The sequence below is a fragment of the Propithecus coquereli genome, unplaced genomic scaffold (genome assembly GCF_000956105.1).
Source record: "Propithecus coquereli isolate 6110/MARCELLA unplaced genomic scaffold, Pcoq_1.0 Scaffold69, whole genome shotgun sequence".
NCBI classification, from domain to species: Eukaryota; Metazoa; Chordata; class Mammalia; order Primates; family Indriidae; genus Propithecus; species Propithecus coquereli.
The window spans coordinates 3412138-3438935 of NW_012152951.1; the positions used below are offsets into that span (position 1 = coordinate 3412138).

Sequence of the window (26798 nt, forward strand, 5' to 3'; positions counted from 1 at the left end):
AGAGAGGTAAAGATGAAAGGTAGGTCCAGGACAAATAACAAAGGGCCTTGAATAGCATGTTAAATAATTAGGACTTTATTAGAAAAATAGTGGAAAAAGATGACGTTTCATATTTCAAAATGATGCTTTAAGGACCTCAATCTTTAGCAATCAGAAGGCAGAGTTATAATGAAAAAGAAACAAGGTCGAAAGCCATTAAGGTATTCCAGGTGAGGATAACGAACTGACCCGAGATGAGTGCAGGAGCAACTCTGGGGAAACTGGGGATGTCTGGGGATTAATAGCCCCAGGGACACCCTCAACTGCTAGGGCACAAGGACAGGCAGATAGCTATCCAGCCTCCTGTCCATCAGAGGAGAGTCTAGGAGCTATTCTGAATACTTCTCAAGAGATCCTACTGTCCATATCTTCAACCTTGAAATGTACCTTTCTATTCAGAGATGTGTTGGTAAATGTTTAACAAGCACCTGTCCAGGGAAAAGAAAAGAAAAAGCCCAGATTTGTAGCATTTTCCAATTTCCATGGTGTAAATATCTTCACCATGATTGCTTTTAAGCTGTAGTGACTCTTACATGGTAAGAGTTGTATGGTTGCTACATGGACTGCTGAGATGAACCTGACCTATCTACCTGCCACTGCCCGGCCACTCACAAATACACTAACCTATTTGTGTGATGTCTTTGCAAAGGGGAATTTCTATTCCCGTTGAGAAATTCCCAGATCCAGGCTGAGAGTGACTGCTGGGTACACTCACAACTGCATTTAAGAAAGACCAAAACCAAGATTAGCTACAGTCATTTTCAAGCCCAATAACATAATATGATGACTTTTTTTTCCCAGCCTTAGATTAAAACATGAAAGCTTGGGAACTGTCACATCTCTAAAACAGAGATTTCTATTTTGCTTATTCTGGCATGAAGACATGTGAGTACCTCCATCTGCCGCATTTCTGACTCACCTTTGAAGAGGCAGCCCTATTGAAAAGTTGTGCCTTGGATACTGCGCTGAATCAATGACCTTAAAAATGAAGCTGTGACTCCCTCACACGCCAGACTTGCATCCCTCCTCATGCTTCACCCCAGATTCTGTCTCAAAGCAGGTTCAAATCATATCCCACCTGTAGGTAGTAAATATAGCACATTTCTCTCACCAGGTAGAAGAAATCTAACTGCATGGCTATGACATTTATATGCTACACGTCATCTGTCAGCTTAAGTTTGAACTAACTTCCTTCCAAATAGTCATAGACACTGGCTTCTTTCTGAAATCCAGGGCATCAGTGAATATGATAATATATCACTTACACTTGATCTGGCTTGTAAAGATATAGTTAATAAAAACTTGCTTCATAACCCTGGTTTTTTTTTTAATGGGGGAAGGAAGGTGGATTATGAATTAGTTGGAATAAATTGCCCCTGTGCTTAGAACTGCCCATTATTTCTGCCCTCCCTCTGTACATTCTTTCTATACATCATTTTTAATTTATTAATATGCAAACTAAAAGCTATATTTTTATGTAATTCACTTGATGCATGCCTTCTGCCTCAAAGTATTTGTGCACCCTGGCCATTTTCCCAGGAGTTCACTTCCCACTTAGAAATTCAGGTCAGATGTCACTTCCTCAGGAAGACTTCCCTGACTATTGTCCTTCCCTTGAAAACAATTATCTCAGATGGAAATCACACATGTCCTTTGATAAATGTTCCTTCTGCCCCACTACACTGGACACTATATTAGTTGAGGCTAGGACTGGATTTGGTTTTGCTCACCTTGGAATCTTAGTGCCCAAGACAATGGCTGGCACAAAACATACATGGTCAACATACTTGTTAAGTGAATAGGTGAATAAATAAATGTGAATAAATGGACAGACCAATTACCAGCCACAGACCTTTGCATATAAACTGTCATTCTCATCTCTCTTTACCTCCAACTCTGCTTAAATCCAGTCAACTATTTTACACCCATATAGAATGAGTATGGAAATATAAGTAGAGATGATAGTGATGGTGGCCTTTGTTGGTGAGGATGTAGAGAGATAGGAACACTCACACACTACTGGTGGGACTGCAAATCAGTGCAACCTCTGTGGAAAGGAGTATGGAGATACCGCAAAGAGCTAAAAGTAGAAAGACCATTTGATCCAGCAATCCCATTACTGGGCATCTACCCAAAGGAAAAAAAGACATTCTATAAAAAAGACACCTGCACTTGAATGTTTATAGCAGCACAATTCACAATGGCAAAGATGTGGAAATAACCCAAGTGCCCATCAATACATGAGTAGATTAACAAAATGTGGTATATGTATACCATGGAGTATTATTCAGCCACAAAAAAATGATGAACTACCTATTGTATTATCCCGGATGGAGCTGAAACCCATTCTTCTAAGTGAAGTATCGTAAGAATGGAAAAACAAACACCACATATACTCACTATTAAATTGGTACTAACTGGTCAACCTTAATGTGCACATATGGGAAGGAACATTCATAGGATGTTGCGCAGGTGGGAGGGCATGGGTATTTACCATACCTAATGGATGCAGTGCGTGCTATCTGGGGGATGGGCACGCTTGTTGGGTGGTGCAAAGGCAATTTATGTAACCAAAGTGTTTGTAGCCCTGTAATACTCTGAAATAAAAAATAAAAAAATAAAAATAAAGTACGCATTGGAATTCCTCTCCTGGGGTAACAGGAGGCTCCACTCCAAGCGGCAGACTCATTTTTGGCAAGCATTTGACATTTGACCTTAGGCATTTAGATACCAATTGCTGTTCAAGCTGCTAGACCAGGAGAACCAGTAGCCAGCGTGAAGGACAGAGCACCAAAGTCAGAGTGAGGGGACCCGATTCTCCTTTCTTTCCAGCTCTGTAGTCTTGGACATCTCTTAACCTTTGAATATCCAGCCAAAGAGAAAGGTGATCAGAAATCCCCTCCACTCAGGACTGTTGTGGAGCCAATTTGCAAACTGTAAAGTACTCTGCACGTCAATTGTTCATTTTTTAGATATTTAAAATTTTTTTATTGAAACATAATATTCGTATGTATTTATACATGTGCAGGTGATGTTTTGATACATGAATAGAATGTGTGATAATCAAGTCAGGGCATTTAGGACATCCATCAGCTCGAGCACCTCACTGTTCTTATTTTTAAACTCCACTGACCAAGTGGAGGTGGGAGGGAGGGAAACAAGCTCCAAGGCTGAGGTCCAGGTTCTTTGCCCCAGAGCCAGGCATGCACTGTAAGGTGATGACTCAGGTAATCTTTGTCTAAAACCTCCTATGCGATGATAGGTAGGAGATTTTCAAAATAACTAATATAATGACAAAATCCTCTTCAGGACTTCTTATTTGCAAACATTGTTCTTGGGATGCTCTTCTTTCTATATGGTAATCATTTTAGATTTTCTTACTGACACTTTCCTGTGATGATATTAATAGCTGGTTACCTAAAAACCATCAACCCTAAGAGAAGTTCATGGAGTGAGTGTAAAACAGAAAGCTCTCGGTCTAGCCAGACTTCGACTGAATTGTGAAGCAGGTGAAGCTCATGTTGGCGGATGTTCAGGCCCCTCATCCCCTGTCCCTGAGGATGACTACACATCAACTGCAGAAACTTAACCGCATTTCTCAAACATAGGATGGGAAAAGATCTAATGACCTTACTCTTATCAGGATGTGAGTGATCTGGGGAAAGTGGGTCCCACCCAGGGAGTCTGATGCAGTGGGTACTGGCCTGTGTTTCTAACAAGTCTCCTTGGCAAGTTGACTGATAGACTCTCAGTAGCTGGAGGGCAAGGGAAGGTCGGTATGCATGCCCACTGCCAAATTCTGGGCACTTGGGGTAGGACTTGGCTCATGGCGAGTGATCAATAAAGAGTTGTTGAATGAGGTACCCATGTAGGGAACCCTTCTCCCACACTGCCCTTGAACTCCATCCCCATTTGTATCTTAGTGTATTCATTTGCTCGTGCTGCCATAACACAGACTGGGTGGCACAAAAAAAGAGAAATTTATTTCCTCACAGTTCTGTAGACTGAAAGTCCAAGGTCAAGGTGTCAGCAGGGTTGGTTTCTTCTAAGGTCTCTCTCCTTGGCTTGTGGATAGCTGTGTTCTCTCCATGTCTTCACATTGCCTTTCATCTGTGTGCATCTGTGTCCTAATCTCCTCTTTTTATAAGGACACCAGGCCTACTGGATTAGAGACCACCCATATGACCTCATCTTACATTAATTACCTCTTTCAAGACCCTGTCCCCTAATATGGATACATTAGGAGGTCCTGGGAGTTAGGACTTCAACACATGACTTTTGGAAGGTATAATTCAACCTGGAACACTTAGCAAATGTATAAAGTCCCGCGAGTTCTTAATCAGAGCAGTTTGTCTATCAGGCTCGACGTGGGGGACGTTTCTTGTGAACTGTCAGCCTCTTCTGGAGACTGTGAAATCATTCCCAACAGGCAGCCACTTACAAGTGACACTGGTCCTGATTTTTCTCTAGGACTTTTAGCAACTGACTGGACAGCATGCATACAGTGTGGCCAGGACAGGGATAAAGTTAAATACCTTTGATCCAGTGACATGGAAAACAAGTGGATCATCAAGCAATGGAACAGAGAGGGATTATCCCCGCAGCCACAGGATGCTAATAACGTACAGAAAACTATTTTCATAAGGCAGACTCATCGTTTGATATTTTGCTCTTATTTTTGTGGGCTTTTTTTAAAAAGGAAAATAAACCCTTAGTAAATTAGAGTGTTGCAACCTAATACCATGTTCCAACTCATAAATGTTTTTCTTCGGAGTTCATTTGGAAACATTTCAGACAGATTGTTAGGATTATTACTTTCTGGGATAAAATCATGCATTCTTTTTTTTTTTTCCCAAACATTTCTTCCTCAACCCATAACCTTCCTCTCAGGAATATTTTGCATGTTGCAATAAAAAAGCAAGGAAGGCAACCTCTGTCTATTTTTAGATTAACACAATTTGCCAAACTCAAGGAGACTTATCTCAATGCCTGCTTCCCACAGACATGAGCTGTTTTTCCAGTGCCGAATGCTTAAGCCAGTTTTATAACCCACTTATGAGTGGATGTTGCCAGATGCACATGCCATCTTTAACCCCACCATGTCACGTGTTATCTTGAATCCTGTTGTTTCTCTTAATATCATCATTGTATGAAAGTGAGCTGACCCTGGGTGTATCCAGGTAAACAATTCCGCCTGACAGGCTTCACTTGTGTTTAAAATGCTTGGGTGCTGCAGGAAGAGGCTTGGCAGGGATGATTCCTGGAGGAGATTCTGTGAGCCATGGCAGGGGCAATGCCAAGACAGGAGCTGGACATCTACGGAGCTGAGTCATGCAGGCGAACAGGCTGCAAAGCCAGAGAGAAAGCCAGAAACGGTCTCTCAGTGGTGGCACAAGGGGACCCCAAACATGCAAGAGCAAGGCTGAGTCAAGAGGCAAAGGAGAGCCCTGGGTGGGTACATCAGAGCCCACAGAATGCAGTCATCTGACCCCAACCAATGCTACTGAGTGCTTGACTTTCTCATCTGGAGAACCTCAAATACTTCACCAGAGATTTGGCAATAAATGGTGACTTGTTCAAGGTTGTTCAGAAGCCAGTGGCAAAGTGAACTGGAATTTACAATTCTGAATTTCTCACCTTCTACTCGGTAATTTGCCACTTGAAATACAACACTGCATTTAAAAGGCTTCGAAGGTTTTAGAGAGATTTGATGAGAGACAATGTACAAATCAAAATTGGCCTGTTAGATATACCAACACCTGTACACAGAGGTGTAGAGTGACCTTCCCAAAGTAAAAACAACTCAGGGGTCCCTTAGCCAGGGACGGGTAAACAAACTATGCGTCATCCACCCAGTGGAATCTACTCAGCAATAAAAAGAAACAAACTACTGGTACATACAACCAACATTGTGGATGAATCACAAATGTACTAAGCTGAAAGCATTGCACGTGTTTATCAAAGCTCTTACATCTGTATACAACAAAGGATGAAATTTATGCATCTTTAATTTTTAAAAAATTTTAAAGAGAGGACAAAAATAGCATGTAGATAGATATGCTCCTAGGAGGCAGTGTGGACAAAAGGGAACAGTGTGGGCTCAGTAGCCAGACTGCCTGGGTTTAAAACTTGCTCTTGCCACTTAGTGTATATAGCCTCTCTATACCTTATTTTCCTCATTGTAAAACTGGGATAGTAAAAGTGTCTACTTCATGAGATTATTGTAACAATTAAAGAAGGCAATTATATTTTAAATGTTTAGAATATTAGCTTTTGATATATCTTTGCACAATTGTCCAAAATATCCTCAGGATAAATTCCTAAAAGTAAAAACACTGAGTCAAAGGTATACATTATCATACACATATCAACAAACTACCTTTCATGAAAATTATGCCAATTTCTACTCCCACAGAGTGTATGAGTTCTTGGTTCTCTGCTCTCTACCCAACACTGCCTAGTACTAATCTTTTCACCTTTTCCAATTTGAAAGGTTAAAAATAACAACTCATTGTTCCCTTCATTTGTATTTCTTCAATGACTAGTGAAGTTGAACATCCTTTCATATATGTATTAGTCATAAGTATTTATTTTTTATGTGAATTCCCTGTTTATAATCTTATTAGAATGCTCATAGTTTTATTATTAACATATGAATTTGTTACAAATTAGGCATAATAATAATTATTAATGTTTACTTTTTCACTAGGTACCAGACATTCTTTTAAGCGTTGAAAAATATTGACATTTGATCAGGCATATACATTATAAACATTTCCCCTTCTTAGGAGGTCTTCCCTTTTAATTAATCATACTCTTTTCATACAACTGTGAGATATACATGCCCATGGTTCTCATTGATTTGGAAGTACTTTATGGCAATTCTCATTATCTAGAATTATTTTAAAATAGTAAATATTTTTAAATTGCAAAATAAAAAGGAGGTGTCTGACGGCATTTTCAGCAGCAGACTTCAACATCAGTATATTTCTCAACAAGATGAGAATGTGAGAGGTGAGAAGAAGGTACCAGGTAAGAAAGGGTGATGTAGTTTAGGAAAGGTTGGTGCTTGGGTGGTCACAGAGACCTCTCCCACGAAATGACTCCGGGTGTTTCTTTGTTTTTAAGAGATGGGGTCTTGCTGTGTTGCCCAGGAGGGAGTGCAGTGGCTATTCACGGGCACAGTCGTAGCACACTGCAGTCTTGAACTCACAGCCTCAAGTGATCCTCCTCCCTCAGTAACTATAATTACAGGCACATGCCAACGTGCCCGGCTGACTCTTTAACACTGTCACATCTCTTCCTTTTGCTTTCCCCCCTTCTGTCTGCTTCTTCCCTCGGAAGTTTCCACTCTCTGTCCTCACTACACCCTGCCCACTGAACCCAAACCTCAAATCTACACTCAAAACAAAGCTTATGTTTTCAAACAGAACTTCTTCCAGCTCTCAAATTTCCCTCATGGATTAGTGAAATCAGACTCTACAGTCCAAGCATCACTTTTAAAGGCTTGGCTCGTTTCTTCGTCCTCATTTAAAAATAATAATTTGTGAGAAATAAAATTCAAAACATAGGTGTAATGCAACCCCTACGACCTCACATTTTTAGGGTTATTTTTTTCTTGCCAACTGATCCTGCATTCATGCTAATTTCCCCTTTTTATTTCCTTAAAAGTACTTAGTTGTTCCATCAAAAGCCAAAAGGAAAATAAACTATGTTTCTCAGGCAGTATGAGGCAAAAATAACAAGGTCCTCCAGCACTTTGAGAACATTTTTTGATTGAGGGGAAAGAACCAATTTTAGTTGCCAGTTATTTCTTCAAGAAGACAAAAAAACCCAAACAGCTAAGTGTCTATGTATAGAGAAAGGCAAAATTTTTCATTTGTTTATTTTCAGAACCTGCCTTTAAGAAATTTTTATAAGAAACAAATAAGCATTAGATAATGGTGTAAGACCTGTTGTCTCAAAGTTAGGGAGAAAAAGTTTGCATGGTTATGAATCCATATATTAGCACCAAAATTACTTTGTCTCCAGATTACCATTTAAATTCCTAAGCATAGAATGATGTGATATTTTAAAGTATTATTTCTGAGTATTATTTAAGGATTATTCCATACGTACACATATATACATACTCCAACATAAATATACATGCATATAAGTGGAACATATACATAACATATATACTGTACACACACATCTACATGTGTGTGTATATATGGAAACTAAATAGTGCTTATCAAAACCAATCTCATATTTTGGAAAGAGAAATTGGTTTAAAGCACCAATCAGCAAATCAATTCTCCTCCCCTAGAGAGATCTGATGATTTTAAGGTCCTGAGAATAAAGGCTTCTGGCCTTTCCAGCAGGCACAATACCAAGGTAGTGTCTCAAAAGGCAAACAGACTTTTGTGGTAGATAACTGTTTTCTTGGCTTCTGGATAACTGTGGCCACATTCTTATGAAGAAAATTGTGGCCTATTTTGCCAGTTATTTTATTTTTCCAGAGTAGGAAAATTCCCACCCTAAGGCATAGGAATTAAAAGTTCCTAAGGGAAAGGTCTTTTCATTATTGCCCTTAGGAAGGTATCTCTGAAATTGTCACCTATAGTGGCAATCTAGCTGTGATCTCTATATTACTTTGTAGAATCTGGAACCTGTGTGTGTATGTCCGTCTGTCTGTCTCACAACAGCTTCAAGTGTATATACAAAAGCCCAGCATAATTTAGCTGTGGTTTACATTAGCCTGTCTTAATTGTCTCATCTTTGTCATTTCTCTCATCTTTAATATAGCATCACATTATTACTTATCCTCCTATTTAATCAGGCATTTACCAAGTCCCTATTCCATGTCTGGCACTGTGCCTGGTACTGTGGATGCAAAGATTCTTTATTTATTTCAACTCATACCATTCCATGAAGAATTTGGGATATGGAAACCTAAAGATTCCTGCCCTGGAAGGGCTTACAGTCTTATTTTCTTTGCCATTTCCAGAGAGTCAATTCTTAAAATTCATCTGCTATTTATAAAATGTCTAATCTTGTTATATAAATATTTCACCTTATTTGGAGCCAAGAACAAAGCACATAAGTCTTCTTGAATTGGTTTTCATAATAGAGCTCTCCTAGTGGGCATCATGTCACCAGATATGGATTCAGGCCAGGGCCACCTGTGTTACACTTGTCTAAATATTGGAGTTTGTAATTACACAGGAAGAACAGAGTTCATGTTTCTTCAAGCCAGTAGCTCTTTTTCCTCTGACATACCAAAAATGTACTGGTATGTGAGAAGGGACCAATGTAACAGAAAGAATACATGTGAACAATATAGTTGGAAATGTTGAAATTCTGATATAATTTACCATTATGATTTTAAAAATCAATAGACTTAGAAACTTTGGCTTCTGGCTTCAAAGACTTAAATGCTTGGAAAGGAATGGTTTATTCCATGAGCCATGGTTGGCCAAGCTGTGGCCCTTTTCTTAATGCGGTCTTTAATTTCATGCACACAGAGCTCTTTAGACAACCTTTGTTTGATTTATGTGAACATTGGCATGCACATGGTTTTAGATATGGAACACTGGAGTCAAATCCTGACCCTATGGTCTGAATCTGATTCTGTATCAATAAAACAGAAGACAAATGACTGTGGTCTTGATACCGAGGATGTTTGAGTACATTTTTTTTCACAAAAATTTTAACAAGCATTATTGTGTCTTAGGTTGGGTCATCCCAGAACGGACATTAAGACAAAAATGAGAAAACAAGTAGTTTATTTGAGAAATGGTCCTGAGAAACGCTACTACAGGAATAGAGAAGAGAGATGTGGAAAAGAAGGATGCAGTAGAGATTATTAGCAAATGGTTGCCATTGTAGGCAACGGGGGCTCCATGTGGCTGGGGAAATAAACAGAGAACGTACCGTAGAGTTATCCCACTTGACTGATGAGGTAGCTAGGCTACTTTACCATTCCCACCCATAATTGGCTAACGGTCATTCCCAGGGATACTAAGCCCTCAGGAGAAGAATCATAAGTGCTTGTAGTGTGACTCTGTTTGCACATACTGGAAAGGTGGGTGCCCCGGGAATACAGCTATAAATCATTTTTCTGTGCAAACTCTATTATACCGATTTAATTCCTTAGTAAGAATACTAATTCTTATTCATATAGAATACTAATTCTATAAGGAGTGGACAAATAACATCCTCCCTTTTGTTGTTGTTGTTTTCCGTTTTCACTTATGTCTTACTATTAATAGAATTAAGCAATTATATTTTCAACTATTCTAAGTTTTCTTCCGTGGCCCTTGTTTGTATCAAATCCAATTTTCTTACATCTGAGTGTTACTCTGCAGATTTAGGCATTGTCATTTTTATGTCTGTTTGATTGCTTCCACCAGGAATAACCACTGTAAATTAGATTAAGAAAAGCCAATATTTTGACCTATGTGTTGGCAGTCACTGAGATCGCTGGGAGCATTACCCTTCAACTAGTCCAAGATGACTCTATCGCTATAACCCAGATCCACCACTTACCTAGTTGTGTGAACATTAGGGAATTTATTTATTTATTATTGATCAATTGATTGAGACAGAGTCTCGCTCTGTCACCCAGGCTAAAATGCAGTGGCACGATCATAGCTCACTGTAACCTTGAACTCCTGGGCTCAAGCGATCCTCCTGCCTCAGCCTCCCAAGTGCTGGGATTATAGGCATGTGCCCAACCAACATTAGGGAATTTATAATTTAGCCTTCTTAAATCTCAATTTACTCATTTGCATAATTGTGCTCATAACAGAGACTTCTAACTTCTTGTTAGAAATCAATTAAAGTAAATCCTTTAGAAGAATTTCTGGCATAGAGTTAAGTGTTCAATGTGCTATTTATTATTATTACTTAAGATCGTTATAATGATATGTCAATTATTTTATATGCTACTGGTTGCTGAAAGTATACTCAGGAACCAGTAGTATATACTGGTTGTGTCAAAATGACAATTAGAATGTCACACTGTAGGGCTAATTATTCTTGCTCATAGGGTTGTTGCTGATAAGGCAATATGTGTGATGAGCCTGGTACCTAGTAGACAACAAGCACATGCTTTTTCCCTGTTCCTTTCCTTGAGAGGTATACCTTGAGTTGGGAGGATAGGATAAGTGATGTTATGATGAGTTTCTGGAAAGTTGGCCTTCCTAAGTACAGAACAGCTTCAGGTCTACTGATTGACCTGTCATATCGGTTGGATATAGTGAAGCTCCAATATGCTTTCCAAAATGTCTTAAGAAAGGTGTGATTTCCTCTTCTTATTTTGTGGCTCTCATTCTACAACCAGCACTTATGGATACTCTATTTGTTACTTATGATTATGAGCTTAGTAAATTGTTTCTGTAAGATTTCTGCCTTTGTTTTGTGTTTGTGTCTTTTTTAGATTTGATTGTGGGCGCATTTGGAAGAGGAAAAGTAGCTGTTTACAGGTATGTGGTTGGTGGTATGCAAATGTTCTTCCCATTGTTTCAAATGCATTTTCTTTTGTTGTTGTTAGTTTTGCCTTAAAGAGCATAGTCCAACTGTTTATTCTGGAAAATATTTAGATGCTCTTTTTAAAGCCTAGAGGTATTTGTTGCTCTCAATGTTTAGACCTTTTTCTCTCCCTTTGTATTTTTATTCTCATACTGCATGACCAAACTTCCAGACCCTATAAACATAACGTTAAATAAGATACGAAATTCAGCAGATATTACAAAATGACCCACTTTTTAAGTGTTACTGTATTTGATTTCTTCTCTTTGTTTTGGAAATGCATTGAAATGTTCACTTGTAAATAAGAGATGCAAGATGGAAAAATGTTACTATTTACTCTGGCTTCTGTTATCAAATGGGGCCCTAAATTAGGGAATAGAACATACCAGGAATTGGTAGCCTCCCAAAGCAAGTATTGAAAACAGTTCAAATATAACAGCTATGGATTCAAAGCCTGGCCATTCGTACACTCACTGATTTGTGATCTTGAGCAAGTTTCCATAACTTTCTGAGCTTCAGATTTTTCATCTGCAAAAGAGGATACCAATAGTTACTTTATAAGGTTACTTTTGTTAACATTCAGTGAGAATATTCACGTGAGGTATACAGAGTTGTAACTGGTACATGGTGCCCAAAACATTAGGTTCTTTTCTCTTCTTAAAAAAAAAACATTTTTTTAAGAATTCAAGACACTACGAGGTCAGGATTTGCAGACAAAAGGCCAAGAGCATACCTGGGTGTACCAGGCATTAGTGCTAACCTAGTCAGCTCCCAAAGAGATTCTAAGGTTAGCTTTCCTCAAATAGGCAAGATTTTCTTCTTCATCAAACTCAAAGGGGACTGATTTATACCACCCCCTCCCCACTTCAGGTTCTAAAGAATCAGACAGTTGAAACTCTCAAAGTGTCTGAAGTATGGTGCTTGGGTGTGTGGTGGTTAAGAAGGTGCACCACTCAGAGCTGCTGGAGCAAGACTGACTTAGGACCCAGCTGCCACACTCTGAATCCATCACCACCTTTCTACCAAGGACATATTTTCCATGGGCTGTGCGCAGCCAATTACTGGTCACAACAAGAACATAAATTGTAGGCCTATTTCTATAAGATATGGAACTCCTCTCAAGGGCAACTTTGGTTCAAAGTTTGAACCCCTTGCCCAGGCTAGAACTTTTGTACCCACCTTCCTTCCTGGCCTCTGTCCTTCTGAGGACCAGAACTTTCAGCCTCATCCACTCTCTCCCCTTTTTTCCTTATAGGCATTTGCCCTCAATAAATCTTTTGCATGTCTAATTTCATTTTATTATCTGCTTTTCCAAGGCCTGGAGCTAACACAATATCAAACACAAAATTATGCAGCATAAAGGAGCTTAGGAAAAATCCCAGTAGGCCCCACTGTTTCAATTGTTTAGAGCAGTGCCCTAAATGACATTCTGCCCCAAGACTCATCCCTCTGTTCTGTCAGGGGAAAACTTATTATCCAGCATGGTATCATTTCACACTATCATTTGGGGACTTTGACTCTCAGCTAACATATCTTGGAACCAAGGTTTAAAAATTACTTTTTCCCTTCCCCCATAATTGATTCTCTTTTTTTGTTATCCACACCTGGGTAGCTGGAATTGAGTTTACTCTGTATAAGCCTCCCTCCTCAAAGTTAGCTAATTATAATAGAATCATCTGGAGAGTTTGTTTAAAGTGCCAATGTCTGGTCCTTACCACAGAGACTCTGGTTCAGCTGGTCTGTGGTGGGTCTGGACATAGCATTTGTTTTAAAGCTCCTTGGGAGATTATACCATGCAATCAGGATTAAGAACCACTGTTCTGGGTGAAGTGCAGAATTATTCTGTAGGCTGACCTTCATGTGTTTGCCTCAATCTGCAAAGCTTGGCTAGAAAATTATCGCTAGAAATAAAAAATTATCAATGAGGCAACAAAAATTGTGACATTCAAGTACTTACAGACACAAGTGGCTGTTAAGGTGATTTATTTCTTTAGCTATGGATAGAGATATTGTAGCAGATCACAGAGCAGTATTTCACAGCAATATTGTCACAATACCGAGAGCCCACTCCGTAAAGCAAGCAGGCTTGTGAATGCAACTCTGCTTGGTGGCCCCCTAGCATGCTTTATTTGTACTCATGTGCTTCCAGGTGTGTTTCGAGGTAATTAGTTGAGTGTGCCCACCTGTTCATGCAGTGAGCAGAATTCTTGACACAAAGGCTGGGAATGTTGGCGATGGCCTCTGGAGGTGGAGTTCTCCCTGTGTTGAAGGGGCCTTCCGCCTGTCACTCCTGTGGTTCACACAAACCCTGTGCTATCTCCTCGCAGAGCAAGGCCAGTTGTGACTGTGGATGCAAAGCTTCTGCTGCATCCCATGATCATCAATCTTGAAAACAAAACTTGCCGGATTCCAGACTCTATGACACCTGCGGCCTGGTGAGTTCGTCCAGCACTTCTCAAACTTTACTGGAATTCACATCACTTGGGTACCTTGTGAAAAATGCAGACTTTGGGTTCAGTAAGTCTGGGGAGACTTTGCACTTCCAGAAAAAAAGCTCCACGAGGCTGCTGATGCTGCTGGTCTGTGGACCAAGTCTGAGTAGCAAGGAGTTAGCTTTTCAAAAGGATCTATGACATGATCTGCTCTTTGCCTACGGTTCTATCATACAAAGGGGACTTCTCCAATCTACAGGCTCTAGGTTAGATGAAGAGCATGAAAGCCATTTGGGAAAATTCCCAGTGAAACAAATCTTGAAGATCCCTTTTAGATTCTCAGCGTACTAAAATAAACATTAACCAAAGTAAAAATGTAACAAAATGCCTTGACTCTTGCATTTGCATATGCTTATAGATACTGCTTTTCAGTATCTGTAATATATAATGCCACCTCTTTAAACAGTCAAGCTTGGGTTAAATTACACAGTTTCCTGTGCTGACAACATATGTCAGTTCTGTAACTTATCATGTACAACTAGACAGAAGGGAAACATTATAAAAGTAGAGATTTTTGTGCCCTCAACTGTATTCTGTAGCCATCATTAAGAATAGTGGTAGAATTCTTCCTTTGCCTGGACCATAGAAGCTTTGCCTAGACTTTGAGAAGTCACATAAGCCATGTTCTTGTGAATCATGTCAGTCACCTGAAGGGAGTGCCAAATGGAACTTGATTGTAACACAGCTGAAGAAAATACCTCTTTGTTTCTCAATATGTAGGACCTCAAAGGTCAGAAATCATTATGTTGGATAATACCATCAGGGTATAGCCTCTGAAAATTCAACAAATCCTTGGGGTGTTTGAGATTTGCCCTTATTTTCCAGGAGATATGGTCTAACTCAGACAGCATGGTTCCTGAGAATGTTAGAATTGCACAACAAACCAGTCTTGACCCAAAGAAGTTACCTCCAGCCAATGTTAGCATGTTGTTGATGGCCTTTTGACAGGAGTTCATACTGAGTCAAAGCTTTTGAGGTGGTGGGTAGGTGAGGAATAAGGAGGACCCTGAACGATTCTTTGAAAAATATATCCTATTGCTGGGAACTGGGGGTAGGGGGAGTTTGGAGGCATGTCTTGTCCTTTTAACTGCTTTTGAAAGTAGTTGGGAAATGCCCCGGGCACATTTTTAAATAGTTTAAAACCATAAAATAGTATAATGAAAACCTGATCTGAGAAAGCATGTGACAGCCAGCATTTTTCCTTACCCTGGCATGATTAAATGACCAGTAAATGAACTGTGAGAGCTGCTACTTGATCATGAGTATTAAAACTCTAGTATTTTCTGCCAAATAGTCTCGTGTTCACACCTACACAACTGAATGAACTTCTAGGCTGCATTCTTTGACGCATATGTGGCACACTCTGGTATAGGATGTTTTTGTTTTGAACTAGATAAGTTTTTCTAAGGGTTTTTAGTTTGGATATTTTTACAAGATTGAAGTGGTTTTAACAGATTATGGGATCTGTTTGGTTTTATGGAAAGAATATTACTTTTTAACAAGAAAATGTCTTTCTTTTCACAAGCCATTCTCTTTTTGCATTAAATCATATTATTAAGATAAAATGCAATTTGTTATGTGGACAAATGTATAATATATCCCTTTACAATTGTTTTATTCTGTTGCATGTATTTTCTGAAAGATGTTTTATTTTCACATGCAAAAGTTTTGAATAGTGCCTCAGAGTATCAGAAAATAGAAAGTTAACAGCTGGTTCAGTCTAGAATATATCAAACATGTTTCTTTGATTCTTTTTTTAATTTTTTTTTATTCTAGGAATTTAGCTTAATTTTTCTGAAATGATTGAAAGGCCTCTGTTGATTTTCTTTGCTGTTATTTCTGTCTATATTTGATATAACCTTGTATTGTACATCTGAAGACTATTATGTAAACTCTAAGTGGCAAATAGTTCTTGACATCCATCAATGTGGGTTTCTGTGTCTTTCGAACAGCTGTGCAGTTTTATAAAGTATCTTCTTGGCATTTCTAAGTTAGAAAAAGAAAAAAAAAGCCAGTTCAATAAATATTAATTGGTCGCTAACCAATTAGAGAAAGAAAAACTATTTAGTGAAAATTTTCATTTTATAAATGTAAAAGTCAGTCACTATCCACTTGTCAAACCTGAAAAAAACTCTCTAGGTATGAGTGACTTTACATAAAATCTGATGTTTGCTATCATTGAAACAGGATTGAATTGGTGAGAATGAAAATGAATTGCTTTGTACTTTAAGTCATGTTTCACATTTAGCTCATTTCCCCCCTCATCATACTTGGCCATTAGCAGTCACATAACAGAATCATTATTCCAACTATGCTTCTACTAAGACTAGTGGTAGAGGGCACTGAGTGTATTGCCTTGCCTTCTGACCACATCAGAAGCACTGACCACAAATAGTTTTATTTAGAATTTATGCCATGAGGGACTTTGATTGATTTCATGTTTTTTGTTCCAATCACATCTATTTAGACTAATGAGCCAAAGTGACTATGACCATAAATTCTAGTTTGAAATTTTAAATCTAATTTAGTAAGCATTGAAAGCATTCCCTGATGACCGAAGTGTACTTTATAATCAGGTGTATACCTGCAGATGGACCTAATTCTGTGATATATATATAATATATATGACGCATATACAATGTTTTTCTAAGTTCAGAATGAATATGTCAATCCACTACTATAACATTTTGAGATTTTCTTTATAGATCAAAACAGAGTGCTTGAAAAGTTATGACTTGAAAAATTCTTCTCTGCTAAAGACATCTATAAATGGGCAGATTTAGGTCAGAGTGCTATTCAGTAATTCAGGAAGCTGTACCAGTTAGTACATTACACTTGTATGAAAAAAGTTAAAGTCATCCAGTTAATGATATCAAAGTAGCTTAAACTTTCCCTAAGAAAGAATATAGATTTATACTGACATGTAATTCATAAATCAAGAGTAATCCATCAGCTATAACATCATTAATCAATCAAATATATTCTCACAAAGAGGAACTGATGTTTACTTTTATAGTTTTGATTTATTCCTTTTTCAAAAATGTTACTGCTTTTGAACTGTTAAAAATACTCTATCTAAAATGATTTTGATTGATATGTGTTGATAAGTTCATTACAAATAGGAATTTTTTTATCTTATAAAAGCCAATGAGCTTTGTCTACTCCATGTAATGACAGATAGATTAGAAAGGTCAATGGATGATTTTAACACACAGCCAAGTATTTCCAAAAGAGTTGGACACAGAAAAATTCTAATTTTGAAAGCCAGACTTACTACAAAATTTAAAGATGTGATTAACTATTGGTTTTTCTTGAATAATTCTAATTGAAGGAGAAATGGGTTGGAATTTGTGATTTCTCTCAGGAAGTAGAATAAACACTTGTAATAGCATAGAAATTTCAGGAAACTTTTGGCTTAATGGTATGTGGCAAATTATTTACCCTGAAGGGAGACATTGACTGAGGTCACGGTAGATAGATGAATCCCAGATGTGACACTTTTTCATTATGTTTGACACAGGAAGCTGACACATAATTAAAGTATGATTAGGGATTATTTACTCCTTTGAATTCTGTAGAAATAGTCAAATCATACTGTAATATTTTACTAGTAAAATATTTTAAGACTGTCATTAAATCATATGTGAGTATTTTTACTTTCTTAGAAATGTAGAAAGGCCCCATCTCTAATGCTGCCTGTTAGGGCTTGGAATTTTTCAGGAGGGAGGTAAGCACATTCATTCAGCAAACTCAGGCAGAGACAATTGGCCATTTCTCATTCCTTCCATCGCCACACACCAAAGGCAAGTGCAGGTCATCCTACAAGCCAATGCAGACATTTCCTCGGATTGTGGTCAGCTCATGTTAAAGGCGGCAGAGCTATAAAGTATCTCTCATGGGCCTCTACCCTCTCTTTCTTGTCTTTATATGCATAGCATTCCACCCACCTAGCTTTAAGTTTTAAGCCGCTTTAAGCTCCTTATTTTCTCACTTTCTCCCATTCCTTTTATCCTCTCTCTACCTACAGGCTTATCCCACCCCTAGCAAGTTTCCACCAAGTTCCATCTCCTTTCAAGCAGAATGAGTGATTGCAATCAAGCATACCTTGGTGCTCTGTGCTTCTTAGAATTAAACCCACATTCTTTAGCATGACTTTCAAAGCCCTGTTCCCACCGTTTAACCGAGCCAGACTTACCTCCTACAACTTTCCCAACTTCCTCAGTGCTCCAACCACAATGAATGTCTTTAGGTTCCTCAAATGGGGCCATGTTCTTAATCATCTCCAGGTATTCTCTAGCTAGTCTCCTGTGTGCTGCCTAATTCTTCCTTCCCTGACACATGGAAGATATTCATATGCATTTATTGAATAAAGACAGAAAGTAATTAATTGATTGCTTGAATCAATTAATCTCTTCTAATGTTTTTAATTATTACCTTTCATATAATAATGTCACCTGTCTCAATTGTATTAGTGTTGTAGAAGATATATGTGTGTGTATATTAATAATTAGAAGTATAGAGAAAAATGACGTATTCATTTCATCTGGGATGAAGTAAAGGAAAATTTCGACTTCAGATTCAAAACTTTATTAACTAACAAATTATTGACTATTATTTTCCATAGCTTTTCTTTAAGAGTATGTGCATCTGTATCAGGCCAGAGCATTCCAAACACAATAGGTGAGCATGTTTTTATTTTTACACTCCTATACTGTACTAAGAAAATCGAACTACAATCATTTCTCTGCATAGACCATTTAAAACTCAAGTGCTTTATCAATACCAGGATTCCTATTGCCTTTTTGGGAACTTCTACGTAAATATTACTTCAATAGTTGGTGATAATATTATCTATACAAAGATATAATTATGAGGAAAATGACAATTTGCGTAAAACCATTATAAAAATGTTTTAGAGAGTATTTTATAAAATGTTTTCAGTTCATGTATCATGTTTGATTCTAACAATAAAAAAAAATTTCTTGAATAAGCAACTTGAAATGAGAATTTATCTGACAGAGCACTGTTCACTGAATACTCTCCCTCTCCTCATTATATTTACTTTCTTTCTGTCCTTTAGCTATGGTGGCTGAGGTGCAATTAGATTCCCTGAAACAAAAAGGGGCCATTAAACGAACGCTCTTCCTTGACAACCATCTGTCCCATCGTGTCTTCCCTCTTGTGATAAAGAGGCAGAAACCCCTCCAGTGCCAGGATTTTATTGTTTACCTTCGAGTAAGTGTTCCGGAAATGACTTTTCTGGCCTTTCACATTCATATGCAAATTCCAACCATTTTTCTCCATTTAACCATCATACGTGTCTGCACAGATCCATCAGTTTATTTCCATTTTCGTAGGAGGAAACTTGATTTGAAGGTCAAGTGCTCTCTTCATGACCCCGACTTCAACTAACCTAATGATGTGTTGCTATGAATTTCCAAGGCTTCTTCTTTGCTTTCAACAAAATCTTTGTAAGGGCACTGAACTCAGATGGTTTTCATTTCTAGCCACCTCCTCCCCCCAAAACATAAAAGTTCAACATAATTTATTTGAATTTTTCTCCTATGTGAGTCTGTCTTGTTAGATTTTATCAATGTGCATTTCAGACCCAACTCAGGAAAACATTTAGGCATTCAAAGCTTTTATTAAAAGTAATTTATAATTATTTGTTAATGTAATGTATTTTTCCAATAACTCCAAAACCGACCATGAAATTTAAAAATCGAAAATATTGATAACATAATGATCTATCTTCGCCTTGGCAGTTGTTAGGTCATGATCATCCATTCTCATTTCCTCTCCTTTAAGGAACTTAGCAAGGGGGAACCACAGGTTTACAATCACACTCAAGAATGAAGAATTGTGCACATGACCCTTATATAAGTCTTACAATGGCCTTGATGGGCACGCAATTGAAGGATGACATATCCTCTGTGTCCTTAGTGCTTTCTGCTTGGTGCTCAGCCGTCTCCCCTGGAGGAGTTCTGTTTCTTTTTCCAAGGGAACTTCAAGTATACTGAAGGAATTCTGAAGTTCATGTAAGTAAGGGCTTAAAAAGCTGGTAAGAGATGAAGGAAACCAAGACGTTTTCTTCCTCTGAGCCCAAGAGACTCACACAATGTGGCAACCTCATGAAAACGAAAATCCAAATTCATTATGGGTTTTGTGACATTTATGGTATATAAATGCAATCTTTTACTTTGCGAATTGACTCATACTGTGTGAGCTGCTGAAGGCCTGGAGAACCCAAAGATTACCTCTAGAAGCATCTTTCACTGAAGCCATGACTCTAAATGATTCATCACAGAATGTATATTAATTACACTGGCTACTATATACTGCATAAATCTGCACACATCTAAGCCTGCTGCAAAGATAATTGCTTCATCATTCACTTTCACTGAGTAACATCAAGTGTTGCCTGCCTTTTGTAGACTGACATCTTGCAGCTATTTCATGGAGCCTCTCTGGAGTTTGTGATTATTTTTTCTAGGATGAAACTGAATTCCGAGATAAATTATCTCCAATCAACATTAGTTTGAATTACAGTTTGAATGAATCCACCTTTAAAGAAGGCTTGGAAGTGAAACCAATATTGAACTACTACAGGGAAAATGTTGTTAGTGAACAGGTAGGTCTTTGATGGCACTTTCTCAAGCAAGCTCTGGGGCGGGGGTGGGGGAGGTTGTTCCCGTGGTTTTAAGATGAAAGTCAGATCTTTTTGTTTTTATTCCTGTGCATAGACATGTAACATTTGAGAGTTTTTCCTAACATGTTTCCTGAAACACTGCATCATTGTGTTTTTCAGAAGCCCTTCCTCTTGTGCAACCAAGATTTAATTTGTTCAAAATGTGACTGTAATAGAAGCAACTTAGCCTATAATCCTCAAACCATTCCCAGAGTAGCATTCTTTGCAGACATTTCAGAATGCATTGGAATTGGGCTATTGTGTAAACTGGCCTATATTGGGAGGCCATGTAATATAGGATATATTGCTGGGCAGAGTCATGCACAGTGAAATGAAAGCTTTGGTTTAATTTGTGGAATCGTTCAGATTTTTCAAGAGAAAGGATGTGATTGAGGTTTTCCCAGGTTGTTCCTGATGCATGTTTGCACAACACAGGCTCACATCCTGGTGGATTGCGGGGAAGACAACCTCTGTGTTCCTGACTTGAAGCTGTCGGCTAGACCGTAAGTCTAAATAAATAAACGTGTGCATTATATCTAATGGAATACAGGTGTTTATTTAAAGCTTCTTAAAGGAGACAGTATGCACTTCCAATGAATACAAAAAAAATATACTGCATGAAATTCTTGAGCTTAGCTATGCTTTGGGTTAGGCTGCGGTTTGGGTCAGTTCTTTGTCATTAGTGTCGAGTGACACACCCTAGGATTCTGCCTGGGCCATCTCATCTTTCAGCAAAAGTGAAAAAAAAATGTTTTTGTTAAAAGTAAACTCATCTATGGGGTAGCTCAGGTTATATTTACTTACTTCAGTCAAGTAGGCAAAGGCTGGTTCCATCTACACCTTAACCAAACTGGTTTTTGCAGCACTCTTTGATTCAAAGTCATCCTTAAAACTGTCAAAATAAAATTAATTTTAATTTACTGAAAAAAAATAACTTACATGGAACTCTATGGAGTAAAGCAGAAGGTGTCACAAAATCAAATAAGAATCAAAGAGCTTTACAGTTGCCAGTAATGGGAAGCCTTACTCCAACACTGGAATTTGTACTATGTTAACGTTAATAGAAAGACACAGAACTAAGAGGTAAAACATACTATGGCAGAAAAAGCAGATATGTGCTCCTTTCTCTCCCAAGAACTATCTCACTGGAGTGTTTGGAATCTGCTTGGTAACCCCTCGAGGGGACTTTTCCAAAATTTCATAATTTATCAAATGTCAAAGGCAATGGCTCTGAGTAAGGTTCCAAAGTGGATGTGGCATTTCCAAATTGCTGATTGGCTTTGTAGTTCCAAGTGAATTAAGTTTCCTCAGAAGACCTCAAGATCCTCTATCAGCTGTTTAAGATCTAATTTTATCTGTCTGTTTCTTTCCTCTTATTACCCACTTTGCATTAATCTCCCCCTCTTGCTTTCTAAACCATCTCTCTTCCTTTTTTGCCATCGTTCATTTTCTTCTCAGGGGATGTTTCCAGGGAGGTGCGGAAGGTGCCTCATTCCAGCTTGCAAGCCAAATGTTAAACGTGCAGGAATCTTGCTAGCAACTGTTACACATGTTGGTAGCCTGAAATTGGTCACAATGGGGGGATTTACACCACCGGAATCTGAAAATGCTATAAATCAATACTTTTTTTTTTTTGAGAACTGGTTGTTAAACATTTACCAGCACACCACTGGGTGTTTTCCTGCCCTTCTTATCCAGAAATGATTCTTTCGATTCTTCCCATTATCTCCTCATGATAATCCAGTTTCTTTTTTGTCCTGTCTTGTTATTTGCCATTTCCTTTCTTTTCCTCCTAGATACAACCTTAATAAAAAATATCCATGAAGCCACAGAAGTACAGTTACCTAATAATTTTTTTTTTTTTTGGAGACATAGTCTTACTCTGTTGCCCTGGCTAGAGTGAGTGCCCTGGCATCATCCTAGCTCACAGCAACCTCCAACTCCTGGGCTCAAGCGATCCTCCTGCCTCAGCCTCCCCAGTAGCTGGGACTACAGGCATGCGCCACCATGCCCGGCAAATTTTTTCTATGTATTTTTAGTTGTCCAGCTAATTTCTTTCTGTTTTTTTAGTAGAGACGGGGTCTCGCTCTTGCTCAGGTTGACCTAATAATTCTTTTTAAACTGCATTTTCAGAGATAAGCATGAGGTCATCATCGGAGATGAAAATCACCTTATGCTCGTAATAAATGCAAGAAATGAAGGCGAAGGAGCCTACGAAGCAGAACTTTTTGTGATGATTCCAGAAGAGGCAGACTACGTTGGGATCGAACGCAACAACAAGGTAACGCCGCCCAGTTATCTGAGGTAAAGAGCTAGGTATAATGTTGAAGTGAAATAAATGTGAAGCAGGGCCATTTTAACTGAAAGTTGCTTCCTACATAAAAGAGAGCAAAACGGTACCTGTTAGAATGCTGACGGGAAGGCACGAGGCCCGGCAGAGGTGGAAAGAAGTTTACTTCAACGTGCGCCTACACACTGACCGAGGCAAAGATGGCGTCAGCCCTGAAGTGGCGGGCGGCTGGGGGCTTTTATAGGCAGATTTGGGCGGGCTCTCAAAGGGGTGGAGTTTGGGCGGGCCTTCCAAGGGGGTGGGGCCAATTTAAAGGGATAGGTCCCATGGAACCGCCCACCAGCCTCTGGGTTCAGCCTAACAGTACCTCACTTTGTGACATCGTCATAGCAATGACCCAGGAAGGGGGATGGGCTTGCACAGTGTTAATGTCTTCCTTGGCCACAGCGTAAAGATAAATTGGCCGAAGACTGAGAGCTGAAGCAAGGAAGAGAACAAAACTGGCTAAAAGAAGCTGCTTACCAGTGGGATGCATCAGCTAAATTCCCTTGTCCTCGCTGGCTTTTCTAACCTTGTGTCGAGCTCCTTTCAGTTTCTAGCGGCGGTCGGAGGCCTGGTTTTCATTATTGGTTGGGGACGAAGATCCAACCAGTCCCCGCTGGGCGCTGATAAAACGGCCCGGAGAGGAAACAAGTCCATTTTTCTTTATTCTTGGTCCGCATGGTGACCAGGAAGAGCCTGGCCTTCCTCATTTGCCAGTGCTCAATGCCACTATTTATTAAAATGACAACAGGGCTATTTATAATCTTTCCTTTTATTATCAGACCATGAATCTTCTCACTCAAAGTATACCTGGGTTCTGGAATGTTCTTCATCACTTGGTCTAGAAAACCATTATAAATACATTATGGAATAATGGAGTCCTTCAGTTTCAGAAATATATAGAATCACAATTAAGGGTAAAGACCAAATTTTACATTTCTTTCACAGGACTGAGAGCAACATAGATGCTCCTTAAATATTTGCTGATAGATTTGTTCATTTAACTAAAATGTATTAAATGACTCCTAGTTTCTAATAGTGCATCCTTGAGGACCTTGATGGAATATTATAATATTAAACATTCTAATGATTGATTATCGTAACCAAATGTGATTCCTCCAAAGAGATGTTAATACACTGTGGTGATGTTGGTGTTTTTAAGGCATCTAAAAACTTAGGGAATATAAAATTCTCTAGTCACACTTCTAGTCTCATGGTTGTTTGTTTTAGTTGAATTATTTTCTCAATAAAAAGAGAAATCTAGTTAAGTAACAATCAAATATCTTGACAGTCATTTAAAATTATTATAAGTTTCTGTTGAAGAAATTTATGGAAAAAAATATCTCCAAACTCATCCAGTTGTATACATTAAATAGGTCTAGAGCTTCATGTATGTCAGACATATATCTCAACAAAATAGTTTTAAAAAATAATCCCAAAATGTTCTAACTCTTCCACGTTATCAGTGATCTTGAATAAAGAGGAAAAATCATTCCACTTCTTTTCCAAACTGTTTGCAACTCTCCAGCCTGCTTTTTTCTTCTATTTCAAACATGAAAATCAATTTAAACCCTAATTTCTCCAGTGAATGGTTTATAATCATCCCACTTTCTTCTTTCTTTAATTACATGATTTTATTTTCATTTCTCTATAAAGTTACTTCAAGATTAAAAACGTGAGAATCAATGGAGCACTTACACATACAACTTACAAAGTTGATGATTAATAATTATTTTGAATTTAGAATGTCATCTCATAATAAAATCTCTACCAGCAAAAAAAGAAAAGAAAAGAAAAAACAAAAATATCACGTACGAGTATTTCCATGCAAATTATACATAAACAAATGCAAAAATAAAGCTGAAGTATGTAATTTTTAAAAAATGTTTCAGGGTTCCACTTGCATTTTTATTTCAATTCCCTTCTTGTCATTCCAACCCTGACTTTGTTAAACAAAGCTTCTATTCTAAAATGTTCTTCTTTCAGCAAAGCATCCAGTTTACCGTTCACTTTGTTTCATGGAAAACATGGGAGAGTGTTTATCGTTCTATCTTTGGCCGGAAACATTACAACAGACATTACCCATAATCTCAAACGAGCCCTTAACTATTTTTTTCCTTCATCAATTTCCCTTGGGCAGAGACTTAGTCTTTGAATTTTACATGGCTAAGCCACATTCCAAGTTCTTCTTTGTTTTCAAGCAGTTTGAGGTTTGTGTACCTTTTTATTTAAACTCAGTTCAAGTTGTTTTTTTACGAACAATTTTTTCTCAAGGGGAAAAGACTTAGGAATTATCTGATTGTAAGTTTTGCTGTTCCTTGGTTGAGATTCATCTTTCAGAAAATGTCGATGTTAATCATCTCTTTAGAAACCATAATCGAGCCAGCCTTTATATTTCCCTTCAGTGACCTTTCTCTTAAATTTTTCTAGGAATAAAAGTCTATATGCTTTACCTTTATTATTAACATCATCGTCATTATTATTTCGGTAAAATATATGTAACATAAAATGTATCATTTTAACCATTTTTAAGGATACCGTTTGGTGGCATTGCATTCGCATTGTTGTGCAACCATTTTCCATCCCCAGAACTTTTTTATCATCCCAAACGGAAACTCTGTACCCCTTAAAAATAATTCCCCATTGCCCCCTGTCCCCAAGCCCTGGGAAGCACTGTTCTTTCTGTCTTTATGAATTTGGCTATTCTGGGGACCTCATACTCATCCTCCCTTCAATCTCGCACAGCCACCTGTCTTCCGCCATGTCCATAACTGGGCTCTTGGTCTTCCCACAGTCACGCCCCTCTTCTCTGCATCTCTTATCTCCGAGAATGGCACCAGCATCCCCCTGGTTTCTAAAGCCTAAAGTGAGTCCTAAATCTTTCTAGTTCGCCTTCTCTCCATCCACGTGCCACCGTCACCGCCTTCACCCAGGCTGGCGTGATCCTTTGCCCAGATTGTTCAAGTCTCCTGCTTTACCGCGCCATGTCTCTGCCTTCAGCCCCTTCCCCCGCAGGGACAACCATCTTTGCAAAATGCAAATCTGAGTATGTCACTCTCTTGCTTAAACCCTCACCAGCTCCCCATGGCTTTTAGGATAAGATCCAAATCCTCCAGGTGCCTGGGAGGCCCTTAATGACATCACCCCTGCTCACCGCTTCAGCCTCATGGCTACTTGTTGATTCTTGCCTTTACCCCTACACCCTAAATTCCAGCTGGACTGAATTTCTTTTCAGTGCCTGGAATGCCCCTCTGCTCTCACCACAGGTAGCTTGTTCCGGCTGTTCCTTCCTCCAAACATACCAACTCTACTCCCTCATCCTGTTTATCTACCTTACTTCTATCTACTTCTTTCTACTCATCTTTCAAATAATGAGACTTAATAATAGTAGAGGCTTAATAGTAGTCAAAACTGTTCACGTTTATTGAACAATTGCTATGGACTGGATACTGTTCTAAGTTCTTACGTGTCTTTATTTAATCCTTATAATAGCCTTTTGGAGAAACTGCTCTCATTATCCCTATTTTATGGATAAGAAGAAATTAAGTAACATGCCCAAGGTTGTACCATTATTATGTAGCAGAAACAAGATTCAAATGTCAGCTGTTAGGTCCAGTCCCCTGTTCTTAACCACTGGTCTGCACTGCTACCAGCTTAGATGCCACTTCCTCCAAGATGCCTTCTCTGATTTCTTGAATCTGTGCAAATGTTTTCCTTTTCCTTTGTCATT

General features: G+C 38.5%; 1 protein-coding gene across 1 annotated transcript in view; it reads left to right on the top strand.

The window, feature by feature from the left end:
- ITGA8 (integrin, alpha 8) overlaps positions 1-26798 on the top strand; it is a 235400-nt gene that overhangs the window by 152071 nt on the left and 56531 nt on the right. The window contains exons 12-18 of the mRNA XM_012660904.1: positions 11465-11510; positions 13884-13991; positions 18673-18728; positions 19129-19283; positions 20542-20679; positions 21172-21239; positions 22870-23017. Of these exons, the coding sequence (XP_012516358.1) occupies positions 11465-11510; positions 13884-13991; positions 18673-18728; positions 19129-19283; positions 20542-20679; positions 21172-21239; positions 22870-23017 (719 nt within the window). The remainder of the gene's footprint in view (positions 1-11464; positions 11511-13883; positions 13992-18672; positions 18729-19128; positions 19284-20541; positions 20680-21171; positions 21240-22869; positions 23018-26798) is intronic.